We start from the raw sequence: 21,622 nt of genomic DNA, 5'->3' as shown, positions 1-21,622 counted from the left end.
ACCACTACTGCCTGCTCTTTCCTATTTATTTTCCTTTGCCTGGCCTTTCACTGCACCGCATCATTTGGGAGGACAGAGAGTCCTTTTAATCTGAGCTTAGCTTCTTATTCAGGACGCTACTGCTGGCAGGGCTGAAGTCGGATGGCTTCGGAGGAAGATCCGGAGCTTTTATGCAGGTGTCAGTAAAAGTGGCCAACACGTAGTGGGAGAGTGATGAGCAGGAGAAGACTGGACTTAGCATGCAGCTCAGGGGCCTCACTTGTCGACCACCTGCGCGGACTGGAAGAGAGACGGTGGCTCGATCAGGCGATGATGCAGTCGTCCCTAACGACTCAGTCATTCATGGACTCGGGTCTCCTGAGACGTAATGCCCCAAAGGCTTTATCTGCTCTGCTAGGGCCCCAGTCATGCTCCGACTCCCTCGGCAGTGTCCCTAGACGATACTTGTGACATAGCTCCCTGTGCCAAAGAGGACAAAGAGCGGCCTTCAACCGAGGAGTCCTGGCTCAAAAATAGCCTTATGATGAGAGACCAAACAAAATTCCTGGCAAATGGAATGATGTTGAAAACGTTGGTAGCACCGCCATAACCTTTGACTCCATTCCATTTTGCCTCCAGCAGGCACTTGTCTATTTATGTCTGTTGTTTTCACTGTCCTTATTCTGGACTGGCAAGTTCCAGCAGACATAGTGTCATGTTGCAAGGATTTCGTCATGTGTATTTTTCCTTGACTTTCATTGTTGGACAATTCTCTTTCTGCACAGTGCATGTGAGGGTTGCAGTCCAGTGAAGGTAGACTGCTTCCTGCTTGCACTGATAATAATGCATTAGGCTTATGTAACATGTCAAGGTCTTTATCTTTATCAAAGTAAACTGGCCTAGCCTCAATGAGACGTGGTCTGGGAACCAAGCGTTCATTTTCTCGTATTTGAAGAAAATGCCCAGATCCGTTTATTGGGTGCCACGGATGTCTATCAAATGCGTCTGTGCATAGCTCATCATCGTCTTGCTTTCCCCCTTGTTCTGTGATTGGTCTCCTATCTCAGGCGAAAATTTGCTCCATGGTCTCCAGGCTGCCTTAGCAGCGTTAATCAAATCGCGCGCAAGGTAGCATGGGAACACCCAGGCTAAAACTGGCCTAGAATGACAATTCTGCTGTGTTACCTGGTGTTTCCCCTAGTGCTGTCTTATGTTTATGTTTGTTTTTAGGAAATCAAAAGCTTTTAATTGGATCTTTTCTATTCATCTTGACATTTCAGATCAGGCTTTGAGGTCGTAGATAGACTGTTGTCTAGCTTGCTGTGAAACTGGCAGTTTAATTGAATGTTTTGCTGAGTATAGAGGACTGTTTGAAGTTTAATGGGACCCGTCTTTGCACCGTACATAGAAACAAGTCACAATCTTTTTTCCATTGCACCACAGATCCCCAGTGTTCCTGTCTGATGGAAAAAAAAAACAGAAAGCATAAGTTGTTTTCTCTGTCATTATTTCAGTAACCAGGGATGTGTGTGTGTGTAACAGTCCAAGTTACATTGCACTGTGCCGTTTTCCACTGCAACTGTTTTCCATGCAAAGGTCTTAGGGCAGACAATACCCTGTGTGTTTTGCTAAGCTTCCAGAGCTGGATGCTACATGTGTTTATGCTAGCTGGGCTTTTGTTAGCGTAACTGAAGTGGTGTGCTGTGTAACAAGATAGATAGATAGATAGATAGATAGATAGATACTTTATTGATCCCCAGGGGAAATTCAAGGTCATGATGCGCCACTCTTTGCAAGCTCCTTTTAGGCTTTAGACCAGGCTTACCCAATCCTTTGTCACTTTCACTGCATTGTAGTCTCTCCCTCTTCAAATAACTATTGCCAGGGCATAATTGTACCTGTATTGCTAAGGCCTGCAATAAAAATACAACAACAAAGTATCTCTCGTTTCTTACCAATATTAATGAAATCTCAATAATCCCTTTGACACCAAGCCATATGTAGGCATGGGAAAGCCTGTGCTGTTGGCCCTGGATGGCAGTTTGTTGTTGGGATGGATATGATCATCATGGAGGCAGAATGGCAGATGAGGATTAAGGAGGCATTATTATGGCTTTGTGCTGAGTGCCGTCATGGCCTCCTTCAGACACCTAGTAAGGTCCCCACCCGCGCTCCTGAGGTTTTAAATGTTACTGTGTGTGGCCAAGCTGGTGTTGGGTTTAGCACAAATAATTAATCAGATTAAATGCTGGTGGTGTGGCTTTACGGCATTTATGAATAATTCATGAAGAAGATGGGGATTTGAGGGACTGCAGGCAAAGATGAGGTGACATAGTTCAGGTTTTTTAATTCTAGAAATGGATTTTAATTTACACTGTCCAGTGTCTGCTTTGATTTACGTGTCTTTTCTCTGTGGATGACACTTTTTGAATAATGAAGTTCTTTGATTATCCTGCATAGTGATATGTTGTATTGGGTTGCATTGATTTGTTCTGCTGTGCTAATAGATGTGCACTTTCTTAGTGTTGGTGGCTAAATACAGATAGTTGTGTTGTCAACCAAGCCATGGTTGCCCTGGCGACTTACATCATCTGACCTTCTTTCTTTGACGGGGTTAGAGTTAGCTTGGCGCTCAAACTGTGAGCATTAGCTCCATCTACCCAGGAGGAAAGCTGCTTCTCCAAAAGAAATGATAGCACTCGCTTTGACCTACATGAGTTAGCTAGTTCAGTCATAGATTTGGAGATTATCCAGACATGTGTTCTCTTAAAAAAACAGCATAGGCCTACATCTTGTAAAAATATTGTAGATTTCACAAGAATTGTTTGATTGAATATAGACAAAATCTCAGCCCTACCTTTACCAGATAATTTGTTTTGGTTTAGAACTGGCAACATCATCTACTGTTGTGACATGCCAGGAGGTTGTCAAATAAACCTGGGATTCATGCCAGTTGTCAGTTACCAACAAGTGGACCACACCCGTTTCCCCCTGGTCCAACAAGTCAACCCATTGTGCCGGAGAGAGGATCTGAGGGTGGATGTTTTTTCGTCTCCATCTCAATGGCCCTTTTTGTGCAGAGGGCAGCGTGATTTTCCACCAGTTCGCTCGACTCGTCAGGGAGGACCCTGTTGCATAACGCCATTGCCCCTGCGTTGCCCCAGTAACAGCATGGAGAGGGTCAGGGAAAATATTTGATTTAAATCCTTACGTGGCACAGGGGCAGGACTAGGGTCTAACCGTCTCTTTCCTGGACTCTCCATGCGCACGCACGCACACACGCAGGCACACACACACGCACAGATCACTTTTCAGCTCCCTGGTGAACCTAAGATTTGTTTCTCAAACAAGCCACCCTTGGTGCTTAGCGATACTGATAGGACCAACACCACAAAGCCTTATTCTGTTCTTACTTTCCACCCCTTCTGCTCCCTCGAGCAAACAAGCTGTGTGGCTGTGTGACCTTGAGAGGCTGGAAAGCAGTGGGTGTTTTTTTTCCCCTTTTTATTTGTCCTGTGACCGGCAAATGTTTTAGTACCTCTCTTACCTTAGGCTGGGGTCTCATACTGCTTACTGTAGTCGGCACTATAGCAGAACACCGTGCTATTGATTGTGAGGTTTTCACAGCCAAGCTCTAAACACTAGCCTGTGCCTTACGTGGGGAGGGTCATCAAACTGGGTAATTTTGCCGTGCCATGACCCCCACACTTCACTGGCACTCGCGTTTCACCAAGTCATGCAGCCTGCTACAACCCCACATTGCTCTCTGCTGCATAGACTTGGGGACTAAATTTAACACACCAAGTCATCTTTAGAGTTATTTATAGAATTGAGTACACAGACACTCTTGTCCACGTAGGAGCACTGTCTGGTACATACAGATAGTAGGTTTTCTTGAACCCTTTGGAGTTATGAATAGCGCTTTAGCTAACTTCAGATAGCTGTTCCAGATGAAGGTGTCCCCATATAACTTCCTTGGGTGCTTCCAGAAGAGCCCTTGGTTGCCAGTGATACTTGTAGACATGTTGTGTTGTCTGCGGGCCTTGTGTTGGCAGCTTTATGGTTGTTATATTGCCTCTGAGCCTGGTTCCTCTGGGTTATGTGCCACGTCTGTGGCTGGAGGACTGCTGGGATTTTCTCAGCTAGAGAGAGAGAGAGAGAGAGAGAGAGAGAGAGAGAGAGAGAGAGAGAGAGAGAGAGAGACCATTTCATATATTTTAAAACTTCAGCTCCATTCATGGAAACAAGTCCTGGCTTGTGTTGGTCAGAATGGGTTCATGCCTGTGTGTAGCAGCCTTGTGTCTGCAGTAGAGCCCTCTCACTGTGGGGGTCTGTGAATGATTTTTAGCCCCTGCCGCTAATGGGTCCATAAATATATGCTCTGCGTCTATGGCAGTATTGAGTAGCTGTTCTAATGAATGTCATAGCAAGCACTTACTGTAGACCCACGTCACAATGCTGTGAAGAGAACGAGAGGGAGAGAGGGATATTGAATGAGTGGGGAGTAAGGCTGTGTGTGTGAGAGGGAGAGACAGTCAGACAGGATATTGTGTTTCATGCAAATCAATATCACAAGAATAGCTGGCCCACACCCTATTGATTGATTTAACCGTTGTGCTCAGCTTGTTATAATGTTAGCATGATTTTTGTTTTCATTGTTATTAATTCATAAAACCACAGATGTACTATGCCACAGTTTAGCCTCCCTGATGTAGAAATGTATGGGGATTCCTCTTTAATCTCCAAGGAATCCCTTGATTTATCACCTGTGTTTGAGAGCACTAGCCTGCTGCTCTCTTCTCTACAGTTAGCCTACATAAGTTCACTACATAGCCCACAAGGAGAAGCCTGTAGGGGTTTACATTTTGCCTGTAAACCCTGAACACTTAATTCAGAAGTGGTTTGTTCTAACACCATTGTTTGATTTTCTTGCTGTAGACATTACTAGACAGGAAGTTGGATATTAAACATTTTTAAAGATGGGCAGGTTATATTGTTTAGCAAAGCATCTGTTATTAATCAAGTGAAAGTCTGGTTTAATAATGATTTTATGCATGTGTTAAATTAATATACTGTATATCACAAAACACTAGTAAAGCTCCAGTGAGCTTAATGAGGTTCTCCGTCTTCCTAACTAGGTTCCTGAGGTGATTAGCAGCATCAGGCAGGTGTCCAAAGTGGCCTTGAAGGAGGACACCAAGCCCAAGCAAGAGGGCTGCGATGAGTCCTTCTACAACTCACAGAAGTTCGAGGTGCTCTACCGGGGCAAGGTCACGGTGGCCCACAAGAAGGCCCCCGCCACGCTGGTGGACGACTGCATCGACAAGTTCCGCCAGCACGAGGTGGAGCGCAAGCGGCTGCGTCTGCTCAACGGCCAGCGCGGCTCCACAGAGAGCGCGCCCGTGGAGTTCATCTTCGGGGATGACCCACTGGGCGCTGCCTTCTCCTCGGCGGAGAGCCCCGAGGGGGGCGACTCGGTGGTGGAGGAGGAGGAGGAGGAGGAAGGGGAGGCCGAGGGGATGACGACGGTCAGCGACCCCCTGGGCGGGGGGGTCGTCTTCGGGCTCAGCAGCAGCGCGAGCATGAGCAGCCTGCGCGGCGCCTTCCCAGAATGCATCCTGGAGGACTCGGGCTTCGAGGAGCAGGACGGGCGGCGAGAGCCTGTGCGCGCGCGCTGCAACAGTCTGGCCGGGAGCAGCCTTCAGCACAGGAAGGCCCGAGAGGCGGCCCTCAAGGCTGCGCCGCAGCGGCGACGCCACGCAAGTGCGCCCAATCATGTGCAGCCCTCCGACGCCGACAAGAACCGCACCATGCTCTTCCAGGTGTGTACCTGTCTCCATCTTTCTCTTTTCCCTCCTCTGTGTGTCTATCTGTGTCCCTCTTCGTCCCAACTCTCCATATGCATATGTATGGAAAGCGCAGCTAGTCATTGTGCGCTCCTTTGGTGGGCAGAATGCAATGTTAGCCATGCGCGGTTGGTTTGTATAAACTCCATGTCATGTTTTAGTCGCAGGCGGAGATGAATTTGCATTTAAATGGGCACTGATGTGTTAATGCATCTGCCCTGCTGTCCAGGCTTTCTTAATCTTTATTTCGTTTCCTCAGGGGCCTTGTGTTTGTGTCTCTCTCCTACACACAGACACACAGACACACAGACACACAGACACACAGACACACAGACACACAGACACACACACACACACACACGCGTGTGTCCGGGCCGGGGGTGGCAGCAGGGTCCTGTAGGGTCTCTTTGGCCCCTCACGTGATTTCTCACCTAGGCGTGAGCAAACCAGCGCTGCTGCTACCATACCCAGAATTACATAAGAGACTAACTTTACAGGCCCCAGACAGCGCCCAGTGCTCTTGCCTTGTTATAATATTTACTGAAGGTGTGCTTTTATGTGTCTGAGCCCAGAGGAGTGGAGTGCTGCAGTCCTAGCTGCAAACAGGGCCTGGTGGATATCCAATACACCCCCCCACCCCCACCCCCCACCATTGGTGTCTGGATTTCGAATTGATAAATCACTTTCACTTCTCCAGTTGTCAGTGGCCTCTGACCCCTTCACCCGCTGGCCCTCGTCCAGAGTAGAGACCCATCAGTGGAGGGCGTCCAATGCCCAGCCGTTCAGCGTACATCCCCACCTGTGGAGTTGTATACGTCTTTATGTCATTGATATGCATGTTGGCGAGCCTGCCAGTAAGCTATTTTGCCAGCTGCCAAAAGTTGAGCGAGGAGGGGGGAATATGAAATGCGTTGGTTGCGTCTGGTCATTTAGTGGGTTGCTCATTTATGTGCATGACCTTGGCTAATGTGCTTTTGTGTTGCTGGGTTGGTGCATGGGAGGACGGCAACCTTTGTCATTAGAGCTGCCCAGAGCAGGACATTGTGTGCTTGGGCTGTGATTTCTGTCTGCAACAGGATCAGATTTCTAATTCACTTCATCCTGTCTCTTCATCCCTTTCTTTCTTTCTTTCTTTCTTTCTTTCTTTCTTTCTTTCTTGTCTTTTTGAGCAGGTTGGCCGATTTGAGGTGAACCTCATCAGTCCAGACAGCAAGACGGTGGTGCTGGAGAAGAATTTCAAAGACATTTCGTCTTGCTCTCAGGTTCGCAATGTTCTTCATTTGTTTTGTGTCCAACTGAAGTTGTTTACACTGAAGTTAATCTTTTCTTCTTTTGCCTTTCCTTACACTTCCTTTGTCACCCATATATACAGGCCTCTGTTACTCTGTAGTGCTGTTTAATCAGTGAGGAACAAACTGAATTATTTTAGATGCCCTTACAATTTATTCAAATCTTTCCTGAATACCTTTAAATATAAAGTAAGTAAGTATAAGTATATATACTTTTTTGATCCCGTGAGGGAAATTTGGCCTCTGCATTTATCCCAATCCATGAATTAGTGAAACACACTCAGCACGCAGTAAACACACTAATGTGAGGTGAAGCACACACTAATCCCGGCGCAGTGAGCTGCCTGCAACAACAGCGGCTCTCGGGAAGCAGTGAGGGGTTAGGTGCCTTGCTCAAGGGCACTTCAGCCGTGCCTACTGGTCGGGGTTCGAACCGGCAACCCTCCGCTTACAAGTCCGAAGCGCTAACCAGTAGGCCACGGCTGCCCCAAAGTAGTCCACGGCTGCCCCCCCCCCCCCCCCCCCCAAAAAAAAAGCCCCACCCCCTTCCAACAAACATGATGATTACAGTCATTTGGTGAACTATCAACTCTGAATCACTCTCTCGTGTCTCAACCACAAATTAGATTCCTATTTTTACCCCTTGTCATGTCGATGTCAGTGCTTCTTAGGCAATTAGCCTGAAAAACTAGTGAAGGGCTATGGGAGCTGTTGGGGTTGGTTTTCAATCTGTTGCTGTTTAAAACATATTAGGATTTGGTCTAGACATACAGGATTGCCACAAGATCAGATAAACATGTATGTACTTCTCCCCCATTAAAAACCTCACACATTTGGTGCTAATTATCATCAGTTGCCCTGGCTTTAGCTGGAAAGCTGGTTTCAGAGTAGTTATTTTTACGCTATAGAGGAGGCCGCACATTTATGCAGGTTATTTTGATTGACAGCCTGGTTACTTAGAGAGTAGTTATAGTATATGTTCAATGAATTTCATGTTGGAACATTTTTGCATTTTATTCCCCTGAGTGTGGTTATATTATCAGTCTTTTTTATTTCCTCCTTCATGTCTTTACTCTTCACACTACTCACTCCCTTCTGTCTCTGCACACAGGGCATCAAGCAGACGGATCACTTTGGCTTCATCTGCCGTGAGCCAGTGGAGTCTGGGCCCAGCCAGTATGTGTGCTACGTCTTCCAGTGTGCCAGCGACTCTCTGGTGAGACGCTCGATAATCTCCCAGCATCCTACTCTCCCTCCCCTCCTTCAGGCTCTCTGAGGGACTTAATCTATTATTTATGACAAGGAGCAGACAGGAACAAGTGCCCTGGCCCTGTCTGAGATGGGACTGTTACTATTCACTTACAGTTCCCTCTCAGCTGCACCCTCTCTCCTGTGCATACATTGGCTGTGGAGTTATGTGTATTGTACTGTTTACAATATGGCCTAAAGTGGGAGATTTGCGTAGTGACTTGTTAGCTTAACTCGGTTTTATGTTCTTTCCCCCACTATGCCCTAGGGTTTCATGGGCACTGTGAAACATTTACTAGTCATTATCAATGAATTATCACACCCTCTAGATAGCATCACAATAACCTTGTCAATGATTAACGCATGCTAACGTGTAAAAAGGAGAGTGGATTTGTTTCTAGAAATATGTGAAAGTCGTGAAGCAATCAGTTATTTCTTCCGAAATAGCACTGCAGCCATTGTCCCTTTAGCAAAAATTTGCAGATTGAATTTTGAAAGTCAAGGATTTCTGAATTAAGTGGTTCTTGGGTTCATTTTCTTTACTCTAAAACAGTAAATTATGAGCTGTGAAATGACATCTCTCTCTCTCTCTCTCTCTATCTCTATCTCTCTCTTGCTCTGTCTCACTCTCTCTCTGTCTCACTCTCTTTATTTGTTTCTCTGCCTCTATCTCTCTCTCAGGTAGATGAGGTGATGTTGACGATGAAGCAGGCCTTCAGTACAGCAGCTGCCCTGCAGAGTGCAAAGACCCAGGTCAAGCTGTGCGAGGCCTGCCCCATGCACGACCTGCACAAGCTCTGTGAGCGGATCGAAGGTAAGAGGGGAGCCAGGGGAACCATTCTGTTTGTTTGTTCAATTTCTCGATTGTTTTTCATTAAAAATGAAATTAAAATGTATTTAAATTATCATTAAAATTTCACCTGTGGCTCATTTAGTTGTGTATCAAAAACCTGATTTTAAAACATTTATAAATGTGCTATGGTCTGACCACATATAACTGCATATGACCACGACCTACGTGTGCTCAGGTCTGTACCCTCCAAGGGCGAAGCTAGCCATCCAGAAGTATCTCTCTCAGCTCTCGGATAACGAGCAGGTGGACATTTTTGAGCGTGTCCAGGTAAGAGCCCGGGCCGTAAGTGGAGCACGGCCGAATCAGGGCAGCCAGATGGACGGTGTCCAGTGATTCAGCCGGTGCAGACTTAATGGGTCTTTTGTATGCTGATGTAGTTCATAACGAGTTCTCTGTGTCTGTGTCTCAGAGGATGAAGCCGGCTTCAGATCATGAGGAGAACGAACTGGTGATTCTCCATCTGAGACAGCTGTGTGAGACCAAACAGAAATCCCATGTGCACATTGGAGAGGCCCCTCAGGTACACACCCACACACACACACACACACACACACACACACACACACACACACACACACACACACACACACACACACACACTCATTGATGCAACACGCAAATGCATGCAAGTACGTAAAAGTTCATGCATTCATATTCATACATCAGTATGTGCATGTAGTTTCAGATGCACACAACGGATGTATACACTTTGACACACTCACACTCACACTCACACTCACATTCAGTAAATCTCCAGTGTGACCTTCTGCCCACTCTGTCTGACAGTGATAAGGATCAGGTGAACTGGCCTGCCACTCTTGTCTGACCCCCTCTTCCTATTTGTTTTCTACCTAACTTGTAGAAGTGAACTCTTGAAACTGCCCGCAGCATTTCCACATACAGCAGCAGACAATTGGAGCTCTCTCTCTCTCTCTTTCTCTTTCTCTCCCTCTCTCTTGCTCTCTCTGCTTTGGACTCTCTGTGCTGGTCTTCCTGGGACCTGTGCTGGCGTATCGCCTCTGAATGAATCTCTTTGAATTCCCCTAACCACATGCCCCACTTTCATTAATCACATACATACGTGGCAGGATTGATAATCACTCTTTCGTTTTTCTCGTGTTTTTTCCCTTCCTCCCCCCACCCTTTCCTTCTATTCTTTATGATGTGTTTGCAGAATGCACCCAGCGGTGGGACCTCCGCAGACAACTCGTCCACCGCAGGGCGCTCCAAACTGGACCTCCTGAAGAACAAGGCCCGCACCTCCCTGACCAGCTCCCTGGAGAACATCTTCTCCAGGGTATGTGCAGCCGCCGTGTCGCTCTGTTCCGTGTTGTCCTGTTCCGTGTTGTCCTGTTCTGTTGTTGTTCTTGTTTGTTCCTCGTCAGGGAAGGGATTTGGGATTGACCCATATTCTGTGTGAGTGAGTGCCTACAGCCACAGTGGCTCGAGTGGTGTGATCATATGATTAATGCCTTTGTCGGGGAGGAGGACGCTGGCAACGTCCCCCACCATCTGCTTATCTGTTTGCAAGTCATTATCCCCCCCCCCAAAAAAAAACAAAGCCTCTGAGTCGACAATAACAAACAGATGCAATTCAAATTGTTACTTCAAGAGTTCAATATCGTCTGTGTTTACAGACAGAAGCTCTGTCTGCAGATAGCAAAGTCTCCAGAATTGGGATAAAGGATGAAGTGTTTGATAGAAGGGGTAACTGTATATGAGGCATTCATAGGCCTTCACACTTAGTTTTGCCTTGTCACGTTTAGTCTTTAGCCTTGTGGTTTCCAAAGGCAGAATATTTCTCTGTATTTGTGATTTCTGTGAAACCCTTGTGACCTGTGAAATTTATGTGCTGTCCTTGAGCTATGTAGTGTACTTCCTGGAGGCGCTGGTCCCTGACGGTCATTTCTGTTCTCGTGCACAGGGAGCCAACCGCATGCGTGGCCGGCTGGGAAGCATTGGCAGCATGAGCAGCTTTGAACGAGTGAGTATCCGCCCACCTTCGTCCAGGCGCCGCAGTGTGTGTGTGTGAGAATACCCAGAACTGCTCCTCTTGCACACACGCACACACACACACGCACACACACTCAATACACTCAATAAACGAACATTCCAACCAGCCCACTGAACCAAGTTCACTCCCCTCACTGAATTTAAGAGCTGCATAGATACACACACACACACACACACACGTACATACACACGTACACACACACAGAGTTAAACTATCCAACCCATGTAAACAAATCTGTTACCTAGCCTGACATCTCCCAAAGCTCTGTGGCTGCATCCTTAGTCATGAGCATGTGAATGATCTCATGCATGTGAGCAGTCTCTGGACAGGAGGCGTCCATCAAAGAGACCACCCTGTCCAACTGGTGATCTACTACATGTTTTGCAGTGCTAATGCCTGCCCCCTTGGTCAAACACCACACTTGGGTGTGAGAAAGAAAGGAAGAAAAAGGAGAGAGAGAGAGATGGTGAAAGAGAGAGGGTGAGAGGCTGAACAGAAGAAGTGAGCAAAGAGACCACAAGAGAGAGAGAGAGAGAGAGAAAAAGACGACTGAGACAGAGTGATCCAGGGGCTGGGCCCAGAGTTTCCGCTAGACAAAAATGGTGCCGGTCAAAGTGACCGGCAGAGGTTTCGTTTTCCGGACATTTTGATGATATGCCGGTTAAATATCCTATTATCGCTTCTTAGTCAAATTGAGGAAAACTGGAGACAGGCTATGTAGCTTAAAGAATGACATAATCAGGTTCTATATAATGCAACATGTTCATTAGCCTAACTTAAACATGCCTAACAAGATCTAGCCAGTATCTTTTCATGGACAGCAAGAGTCCGCTTCGTTCGTTGTTCTAAAAAGGCTACGTTGTTTGTTGCTGCTACCCACGTTATCTTCATTGGTGACTGTTAAACTTACACAGATGTGCACACACAAGAATGAGCGCTCACACCACTACCCCCTAATGCTATGCCTCTTTATTTAATAACAATAAATTAAGAAATGTTTCCTATTCTGGGAAATGTTTAGTTTCTTTTTCTTTTGGCCGCGGTTCAATGATCGCGTTTAATTGTGCCAGAAATTATCCGCGGACCAGCAATCTCCTCGTCGAAGAGGCCCTAACCCTGCAGATCATAGACAGAGAACGCATAGGCCTACTGTATGCTTTGGGTAAAGAACACTTTGCATGTCCAGTGTACACGGAGAATGACAGTGTCTTGGAGCGGCCCCACCCCCCGCAACTCCCAATGTCACTGATTCCGACAGATACGCCCGACCCTTCTGCTTTTTATCTGGTGGTGGTGGAGTTGACCGGACATCTGAGGCTTCAGATGTTACCAATTTATCATCATCCATCACGTCTGGCTTCTGAAAAAACTTTTATGGCTAGTCTGCCTGGGCCTGGCCATGTTTAAACCGCCTCACTCATTTGTTCGTTGTTTAACTTGGACGTTTTAAGCGTGCGCTTCCTATTTGAAATGCTGCATAGGCTACGTGTTGTTTAATAGCTTACTTTTCGGTAGAGCCTGTTTATTTAAAAACATAGCCAGAGGACGTATAATAAAGGCTTACATATTAGGCTAAGGCTTATTCTCAAATTCAGATTGCGTCAGGGGACAGGATTATTAGCCAATTTCAATCGGACAATTTGACCGGAGAGATTTAATTTTGTCGGACATTTCAATGTCCGGTAATTACCGGACAACGGAAACCCTGGCTGGGCCATATTGCCAAGCGCCTGTCGTCGCCTGGCAGACGTTTCTCCACACTGATCAGGCAGGCCCCGGGCCCTCATCTTCACCCTGGTGCAGAATGTGTAGTGTGTGTGTGTGTGTCTGGGACCCTGGTGGAGGCCCCCCCGGCCGCCCGCCACCCCTCCTGATGGCTCTCGGGCCTCCACAGGAGTCCTCTCATGACCCAGACGCCCGTCGGTCCTCAATCTCCTCCTGTCGCGACTGACCGTCCATACGAGCCGCCTCGCTGCTGCTCACAGAGCCATAGATCAGGTTGTGAGATACTGAGACTTGTTCTTTTACATGCCTTCTGTCTGCGTCTCACGCTGCCCTCATACAGCATGGCATCAAAGATCAAAGAATTGCAAAACAGCGCAACACGCCGACTGCTATGAATTATTGGTATGTCTGTGGGTTCAGAAGAAACCTCTAATGGAACCGTAATGGTTGTCTCAACTGCCTGCTCTCTGTAGCACCTCTAGAGTGGAACGGATAATGCTAATGTGTAATTCATGAAGATATTGCATTCATCTGGGGTGGTTTCTCATCCTCTACATAAATGCTGTGGAATAGATCCTGACACTCAGATGCACAGTATCCATACATTCATCTCCAGGAGCACAATCCAGAAATATCTCTCGCTATCTCCTCTCAGTTCTCCGTTTAAACCATAGCAGGTTTAAGTCAAGTGTTTCTGTACTTGGGTAGTTTCACAATCAGGGTAAGCCTTTGACATTATCCATATACACATCTAAGAACATGTATTATTTATCCTTCAACGAATGTAGATTAAACAATATTTCCAAGAAAGTTGAATTTTTAGGCCTTGTGAAACCCTGATTGTGAAAGTAGTGCCCACTTGGTGTGTTTTTGGCCTAGTGTCGTGTATAATGGCTGTATAACGTCAACCAGGCTGCATCCCTGGGGCAAAAATATGGTTGGTGAAAGCTGATAAAAGAAGATAACTGCTTGTTGAGGACCTCGCCCAGCGTAAGGAGTGTGTGGTATTCAGTTCACTCCGTTCTGTTGTCAGAATGCCACAGCTACTCTGCAAAGCAGTGATAATCATCATCATATTTACATTCTCTATCACGTAGGCTGCTTTTTTTAACAGTAGGCAAAGGTATATGTTTAAGAACACATCACTAAAGTCCAGGTGGAGCTCAGATGGTGCCTTTTACCTCTGCAGGTGAAATAGCACACCTGCGTGCGGCCCTTGGGCTCACGTGTCTCTTGTCTGCTCACTGTCTGTTTGTTCCAGAACACTAGTCTCTATCTACTATTACTGTTTGTTTTGCCTGGTCCATGCTGTTGTTGGCACCCAGCCTTATGGATTACTTATTTGGATACTGTTCTCGCCTTTGTTTATGGATACCACCAGGAGACTTAGGAGCATAAACTAACTTTAAACCGTCCGGTGTTAAGCAAGGCTGCTCAGGCACTGGCCCAGAAGGAATGAAGTAGGTTGAAGGTAAGCTGACGTCTCCCTTTTGCTCGGCAAGTTAGCAATCACTCACAGACAAACTAGTGTCTCGCAGGGTTTTTACATCCTAAAGAATGGTTGTTAGGTAGTTTGTCCTTGCTAGCACTGTCAGCAGCATATTTCTTTAGTAGCTAGGTTGCCATTCAAATCCAGTGTTTGGCTTTTGAGCTCAAATATCAATACCCTCAATCACAATCACAGACTGCATCTTTAATATTAGGGTGTCTAGCCCTGATGTCACAGTTGAATTGCTTTGAATTGTGGGAAGAACAGGTGCAGACTGCGCACATGCAGCTCAGATGAAGCTGTTTCCTTCCTGGTTGTGAGAGAGGTGTCTTTGTGGTGAGGGCAGGGCAGGTGTGAGCTGGGGCATAAAATGATTGAAGCTGCCAGAGGCGACACAAACAACCTGGAGCTCACACACACTCTTCCTTTCACAGACTCACAGAAGAGTTTTTTGTTTTTTTTTCCGACCATTTTTGCTTTCATTGAGAATTAACACAGACTTTCCACAGAGAGGGAGTGGTAGACATTCGGCAACATTTGCTTAAAGTGTATATGTCAGGTTAAAAAACATTTTTGACAAATGAAGGGACATGAAGCAAGATAATAGTGAGTAGTGATTTTTCTTGAAAAATCAACTTTAAATACAATAGAACAATATTTACAGTTAATATTATAACTGAATTTATGAACATTCCAGACACAGTGATGACCTCATAAGAGGGAGTCCAGCAAAGTTGAACATAGGGGAGAATGGGTTTTAACTGCATTTTCTTTTACACTGATAAGGCCAAAAATGTCCTCTGTGACATACCAGTCAGTACACGATGGAGTGGAGCTCCCCTGAAACTGGTCCCCTTGGAAACAGTGCAGTGCAGCGATAAACGTCCTACGTAAATAACCATATTTTCAAATATGCATTCAAAAATCTTCAAAATCGAGAGTGCACACCTTTGTGCAACGCACGAGCCACATACGAAATCTTAGGTCAGTCTGACAAACGGTCAGCGAGATATGCGTACCACAGACACACAGACGCTTCTTGCTTTATAGATAGATACTGACTTATATAAATTGATGTTTGAAAGGGATTTGTTAATGTAATTGTCATGCCTTTGGCTGTTGAATTTGGTACACCATGTTTTTGTTTTTTTTTACTTTGAAAATCACTCTGCTGAGTTCAATTTCAAGTCAAGTCAAGTCCCCTGAGTTCATGGCAGACCACGTAGAGCCGCTCTCGCCCGCCATCAGCCAAACACATCTCAGTCCCTCTCAATAAAACCAGCCTGTTTATTTGGATCCCTTATTCTCTTGCCCTTTTTGGGCCTTTGTGGAGCCTGCTTGTGTGAGTTATGTAAACAGCAGAGAGTGTGTGTGTGTGTGTGTGTGTGTGTGTGTGTGTGTGTGTGTGTGTGTGTGTGTGTGTGTGTGTGTGTGTGTGTGTGTGTGTGTGTGTGTGTGTGTGTGTGTGTGTGTGTGTGTGTGTGTGTGATTGAGAGAGAGAGTGTGTGTTCCCCCTGGCCTAAGCCTGGCTCCTAGTGTTCACACTGCTGACTCATAGCAGCAGCGCTGGGGTGGGATGTTGTGCACAAAGCAGGAAACAGAGAGCGCTGCTTTTGGAGGAGAGGAAGTTCTGCTACGAGCTACAGAGGGATGGAAAGGGCAGAAATGCCTTCCTCTGTGGGCTGTGTAGTAAGCAAGGTTAACGTCACTATTGTTCACCTCCACATAGTGCTACACTGTGTGTGTGTGGTGTGTGCACGTGCAGTCACAGGACACAACCCATTAGCATACAATAGATCAGAGAGTTTGCACACACAGTCAGACTGGACAGACACACGCTAGGTCCTCACTCTGCACTGCTGCTTAGGTCCAGACTGGTTCTAGGGACAGGCCGCAGGTGAGGTAAGAGCTTTCAGGTTCTGTATGCCTCATGGGTAGACTTCAAGGGAAGACGATGTGTCGCTTGACCACAACTTTCGTGAATAGGGTCTCTGTGAAGTGTCAAATTGCAACGTGCGCTCATTGTGGACATGAATGCAACAGAACACTGATTTTGAACTGAAATGCTGCAAACCTTGAACCTGAATGTTACATTGTTATATGAATGTCTCAGTGTTGTGTGAAGGGTAAAATGTTTTGAATGTTTTGTTGCTATTGGTTGTTTTTTTGTTTCCTATATAACCTCACATAGACAGACAGGTACTGTACGTGCACAGACACACACACACACACACACATTCTTTCTTCCCATCCCGCTGCTAACAGTTGTCTTTGCTCCCAGCAGGACGAGTCTCCCGGAGACTCCCCTCCTGGAACACCGCCGGGCTTCCTTGACGACGACCCCGAGGCCGCTCCCTTCCGCCGCCGCGCCCACACCTTTAGCCACCTGCCCGTCAAGAAGCGAATCTCCTTCACCGACGCCCAGAGCCACACCTCCAAAGCCCCGCTCCGCCGGCAGCAGTCTGTGGCCCCAGAGCTCCTCCAGGGCAGGTATGTCACTTCCTGCCACATCATTTCCTGTCTGCAGTCATGGGACTCACTTCCCTTGTCACCCATCATGCGTCCGTGACTTGTGTGCTGGTCAGCAGCTGGGTTTAGCTTGAGTCAAGCCATTGATGTCTGATGGCTGGACGTCAGCTACTTTGTGAAACCACGATTGCTGTTTTTTTCTCCTTCTTTACTCTCACTGTGTTGACAGCTTGCAGTCTGATTTTGTTATATACATTTTGTTTTACTACTGAAGCTGATACTGAATACTGCCTGAAGAGAAGTGTTCTCAAAGGTGCAAGTTCCTTGACTTAACATTGAAACGAATGTGTTTGAAGTGAGCAGCATGACCACACCATATACTTACATAGAAGCCTAAGACAGCAATGTTCTTATTCTTTTGCTTGTTTAACTTTTACATTTTCATTTGAATACTTTGTGCCTTCCTGACTTCATCCCATACAACACATTACATGCATTGGTTTGAACTTTTTACTAGCACAGTGGACTGAAATGGTTTCTGGTGGTTGATGATTTTGTGAAGCATGACTATGTAACCAATGACTATTTGGTGGCCTTTTATGTCTTTGGTTCCATGCCCCTCCCCCCAGCCCGATGGCCCCCAGGCGAAAGCGCAGCGTGTCGGAGAGCGAGTCCACCTTCAGCCTCCCTCCCTCCTTCTCCACCCCAAGCTTCCTGAAAAGTTTTTACCAGGGCTCGCTGGGCTCCCTTGGGTCCTTCTCCGACCTCGGGCCCCTCAAGAGGTGAGAGGGGATGGGGCACGATGCTGCCTCATCCCCCCCCCCCCAACTCCTAGCTCTGCCAGAGCTTTTTAACCACGCTGAAATGCTGTGCTGGGAAGAGGGTTTTCAGAGACGTGGGTGTGTGGGGTAGGTGTTAGTGGAGTGACAGACATTTTCGTGTGTCCCTGCAGAGATAACCAAAGGTGCTTGCCGTCACTGTGTCCTCTGTCGCTCTACGTGTAAAAGAATAAAAATCAAAGATCACCGTTGTCCTCTGTCGCTCTACGTCACTTTTCTCTTCTCCAGAACGCCACACTGGACTCTCTCTATTAGATTTCATCAGAAGCCAGAACAGAAGCTTGGGGGGAACCGCTCTCATTTACAAAGCCCCCTCCGCTTGTTGTGCATGCCAGTGCTTCTAAACCCTCTACTGAAGCGTTGTTGTTTTCACAGCTCATTCTACTTTTGACCAACGCTCTCACTGTAAAGGGTACTAATGATTCCATGTTTGCAGGTTTGCTTGCTAATCTTTATAGCTTCAAAACTAACAATGCTAACTATGCTTTTTTTCACACACCATGATTTATTTCACTTTTGCCAGATTAATTTTGATAATCAATTAAGTCCTAGATACCATAAGTCATGATAGTGCCTCGTTATTAAACTTGCTGAATAAAGAACAAATCTTACCAATTATAGACCAGTCACTGCAAGAACTGTAGATCTGTTGGATGAAATTGCTGCCATGGGAATAGGCCTGGTGAATTTCTATGATTGTAATGGAGGAAATCACACTGAAGATGAGCTGATAATTAACTTGGCTTTGTGCCAATTGACAGCCTGTAGTACTTTCCACAAGTCTGATAACTGCTTGCACAAAGCTAAATTGCCATTGAATTCTCCTTCTAGCTAATGCCTATTCAGCCTGGATATCTGTGTTAGGGGTGTGAATACCTTAGGACCAGCTGTAGGCTTTCTCACTTGTAAAGGGTAACATTTCCATTTCAAATGTGAACCTACCAGGCTGGTGGTATTCCTTTCATTCCATTCATTTATTCATTCATTTATTAATTCATTCATTCATTCATATAGTATTTGTCGTGCAGCTTTTAATGCCACCAGACAGGTCACTAATGGAACAGCACAAAGCCGCTGTCTGCGGAATGGGGAAACCGGGTCGACCTTGTAAATGTTTTCTCCCAAATCCCTGAGCTTGTGTGACACAGGGTTTCCTGATTTATTTATTTTTTAGACGATTCTTTTTTTATAAGTTTGAGTTGCTGAAATGCCCGTCCTTTTCCCTGAGTGTATAGCTGGGGGAGGTAAACAAGTTAGTTTAATTGGAGCCACTGACAGACATTGTAGGACAAATAAAAGGTCTCCAGGGTTCAGGAACTGTTGTATGGACAACACTGTACTGGCCCAGCGGTAGCTTCCTCCTGGTCTCTGACAGCTCTGTGACCCCTGGGGTCAGTTGCGTCCTGCTCCACCATCCATTCACATTTCCAAGTCTGAGAGGGCACTTAACCTGCAGGGTATTGGGCCTTTACTTTGTCTGAAATGACCGGTCACATGGATTGGTGGAAACATGCTTATTTTCATCTTTATTCTGAGATGCTTTAGTCTTTACAGGACATCCAGCTGTGGTATGTTTGATCATTCTTGGACAGTCTGCCCACAGACTATCTACACATGCTCAGATTATCAAGAAACTATTTGTTGACTCTGTTAACTACTATTTATGGTTAAGGTTCAGGTTAGTGGTTGGATTTGGTTAAGGATATTTAGCAGTTGTTCAACAACAATTATACATACTGAAGTCTTTGAGGGTAAACTATCCAAGTAAAATCTTACAGTTTTTCCTTCTACATACTGTTGCGTGTTACATGCGTGTTATCTCATGAATTTCAAGATGTACTACAACCATAATAACATCTTGAAGGTTTACTAACGTTTCCTATTGACTTTTATATCTGTTTCCCTTAATGACATGCACATTTTTCTCAAGATTTTTGTTGCATGTACAGTTTTCTCTTAAAACGTTTTCTCTTTGCAGGTATTTGTGAACTAATGACAAATAGATTAACAACTAGTTAATCTACAAATAGTTAAACATGTGTTGCCTTTCATGTTATAACTTTGCAGGTGGGATGGTTATGCACCTTAACAAGTTGATGTCAAAGCACATAAAGTTCTTACCATATAGAGAATGTCTTTGTGTGCGTGTCTGTGTTTTCTTGCTTGCTTGGATCACAGTTCGTCAGACTGAAGAACTGTCTCTCTGACACTGTGATCAGCAGCACCAGAGCGCCACAGGGAACTGTGCTCTCTCCAGTCCTGTTTACCTTGTACACATCTGACTTCTGCTACAACACTGAGTCATGCCACATGCAGAAGATTTCTGACGATACTGCAATTGTGGGGTGTATCAGGAACGGGCAGGAGGAGGAGTACAGGAACCTGGTGGAGGACTTTGTGCAATGGTGCAAACTCAATCATCTCCAACTCAACACTTCAAAGACCAAGGAGATGGTGGTGGATTTCCGCAGGTCTAAGCCCACTCTGCTAACAGTCTCCATTGATGGGGTCAATGTCGAGGTGGTAAGCTCTTACAAGTACCTGGGTCTCCACCTGGACAATAAACTGGACTGGTCAGCCAACACTGACGCACTCTACAAGAAAGGGCAGAGCAGGCTGTACTTCCTGAGGAGGCTGCGCTCCTTCAATGTGTGCAGCAAGCTCCTCAGGATGTTCTACCAGTCTGTTGTTGCCAGCGTCCTCTTTTATGCAGTGGTATGTTGGGGAGGAAGCACAAAGAAGAAGGATACGGGGCGACTTGACAGGCTGGTAAGGAAAGCTGGCTCTGTAGTGGGAGCTGAACTGGAGTGCATCACTTCAATATCTGACAAAAGGACCCTGAACAAACTGATCAACATCTTGGACAATGAGTGTCATCCACTCCACAACACTATTGTTAAGCAGAAGAGCCTGATCTGCTGGAGACTTCGCTCACTGCCTTGCACAACTTCTGCCTCACTGTTTGCATGCTTTATTAGCACATATGCACAACCCCTCCCTCCATGCCACAGCCGAACTGTGACCACACTTATACCTTCTTAATATAGTTATTTATATATAGATATAGAGACTTTATTCTTGCACTGTTGCACTGTTTGACTTACTCATTTGCACCATCACCATGACACTCATTCACAAAGAGCACCTTACCTTACCTTATGCACAGAGGACCACAGGCTCAGTCCCTGCTTCAGTCATTGCAAGCGCACCTGATTGATTAATCACCCACTATGTGGATACTGTTTTTTAGAATTGATTTAGATTAAGTTTTTATTTAGTATAATTTGTATTTTAGTATATTTAGTATATTCTTTATCTTCTACAGTCCTTATTGCTTAGTTGTGTTTTTTATATTATATACTTTTAATTACTTTTTCTGCTGTTAGTGAATGTGTGTGTGTATGTTGTCTGTATGCTACTGTGACCTTGAATTTCCCCTAGGGATCAATAAAGTATCTATCTATCTATCTATCTATCTATCTATGGTGTAAGATTTACCTCAAATCTGTGTGTGTGAGCGCTTGAGAGAGCACTGACATGAGTGTACAGTAACAACCAGTGTCTGTCTTCTTGTCTGTGTCTGTATTTATTTTCTATAGCCACTAAATACAATGACCATGTGTGTATGTGCTGTATTGACTGATTGTGTGTGTGTTTGTGCGTCAGTAATGGAGAGGGCCGGAAGAGGACCTTGTCGGGCTGCAGCATTGACTCCCTGACAACACCCACAAACACCCCACGCAGAGTCTCCTGGCGTCAGAAGATCTTCCTGAGGGTCGCAACGCCCCTCAACAAACAGGGCTCCATGAACTGCCCAGGTGTGTGTGTGTGTGTGCGAGAGAGAGAGAGAGAATGCATGTACACCTACAGA

General features: G+C 45.9%; 1 protein-coding gene across 3 annotated transcripts in view; it reads left to right on the top strand.

Annotated features, from left to right (window-relative positions):
- The window catches only part of tbc1d4 (TBC1 domain family, member 4), a 39,580-nt gene that overhangs the window by 3,583 nt on the left and 14,375 nt on the right, over positions 1-21,622 (top strand). Inside the window, exons 2-12 of one of the 3 annotated variants that reach the window (XM_076263403.1) lie at positions 5,118-5,801; positions 6,998-7,087; positions 8,226-8,330; positions 9,044-9,176; positions 9,391-9,482; positions 9,625-9,735; positions 10,390-10,512; positions 11,140-11,199; positions 16,728-16,933; positions 17,542-17,694; positions 21,418-21,569. In XM_076263403.1, coding sequence (XP_076119518.1) covers positions 5,118-5,801; positions 6,998-7,087; positions 8,226-8,330; positions 9,044-9,176; positions 9,391-9,482; positions 9,625-9,735; positions 10,390-10,512; positions 11,140-11,199; positions 16,728-16,933; positions 17,542-17,694; positions 21,418-21,569 — 1,909 coding nt within the window. Of the gene's footprint in view, positions 1-5,117; positions 5,802-6,997; positions 7,088-8,225; positions 8,331-9,043; positions 9,177-9,390; positions 9,483-9,624; positions 9,736-10,389; positions 10,513-11,139; positions 11,200-16,724; positions 16,934-17,541; positions 17,695-21,417; positions 21,570-21,622 lie in introns of all 3 variants that reach the window. The other 2 variants (XM_076263402.1, XM_076263404.1) reach the window with 2 other exon arrangements.

The sequence above is a fragment of the Alosa pseudoharengus genome, unplaced genomic scaffold (assembly GCF_046254945.1).
Source record: "Alosa pseudoharengus isolate Yale_2024_CS ecotype anadromous, Long Island Sound unplaced genomic scaffold, YU_APseudo_1.1 YU_APseudo_1.1_scf_3, whole genome shotgun sequence".
NCBI lineage: Eukaryota > Metazoa > Chordata > Actinopteri > Clupeiformes > Clupeidae > Alosa > Alosa pseudoharengus.
The sequence above is the reverse complement of the archived record's forward strand: the minus strand, read 5'-3'. Positions and strand labels throughout refer to the sequence as shown.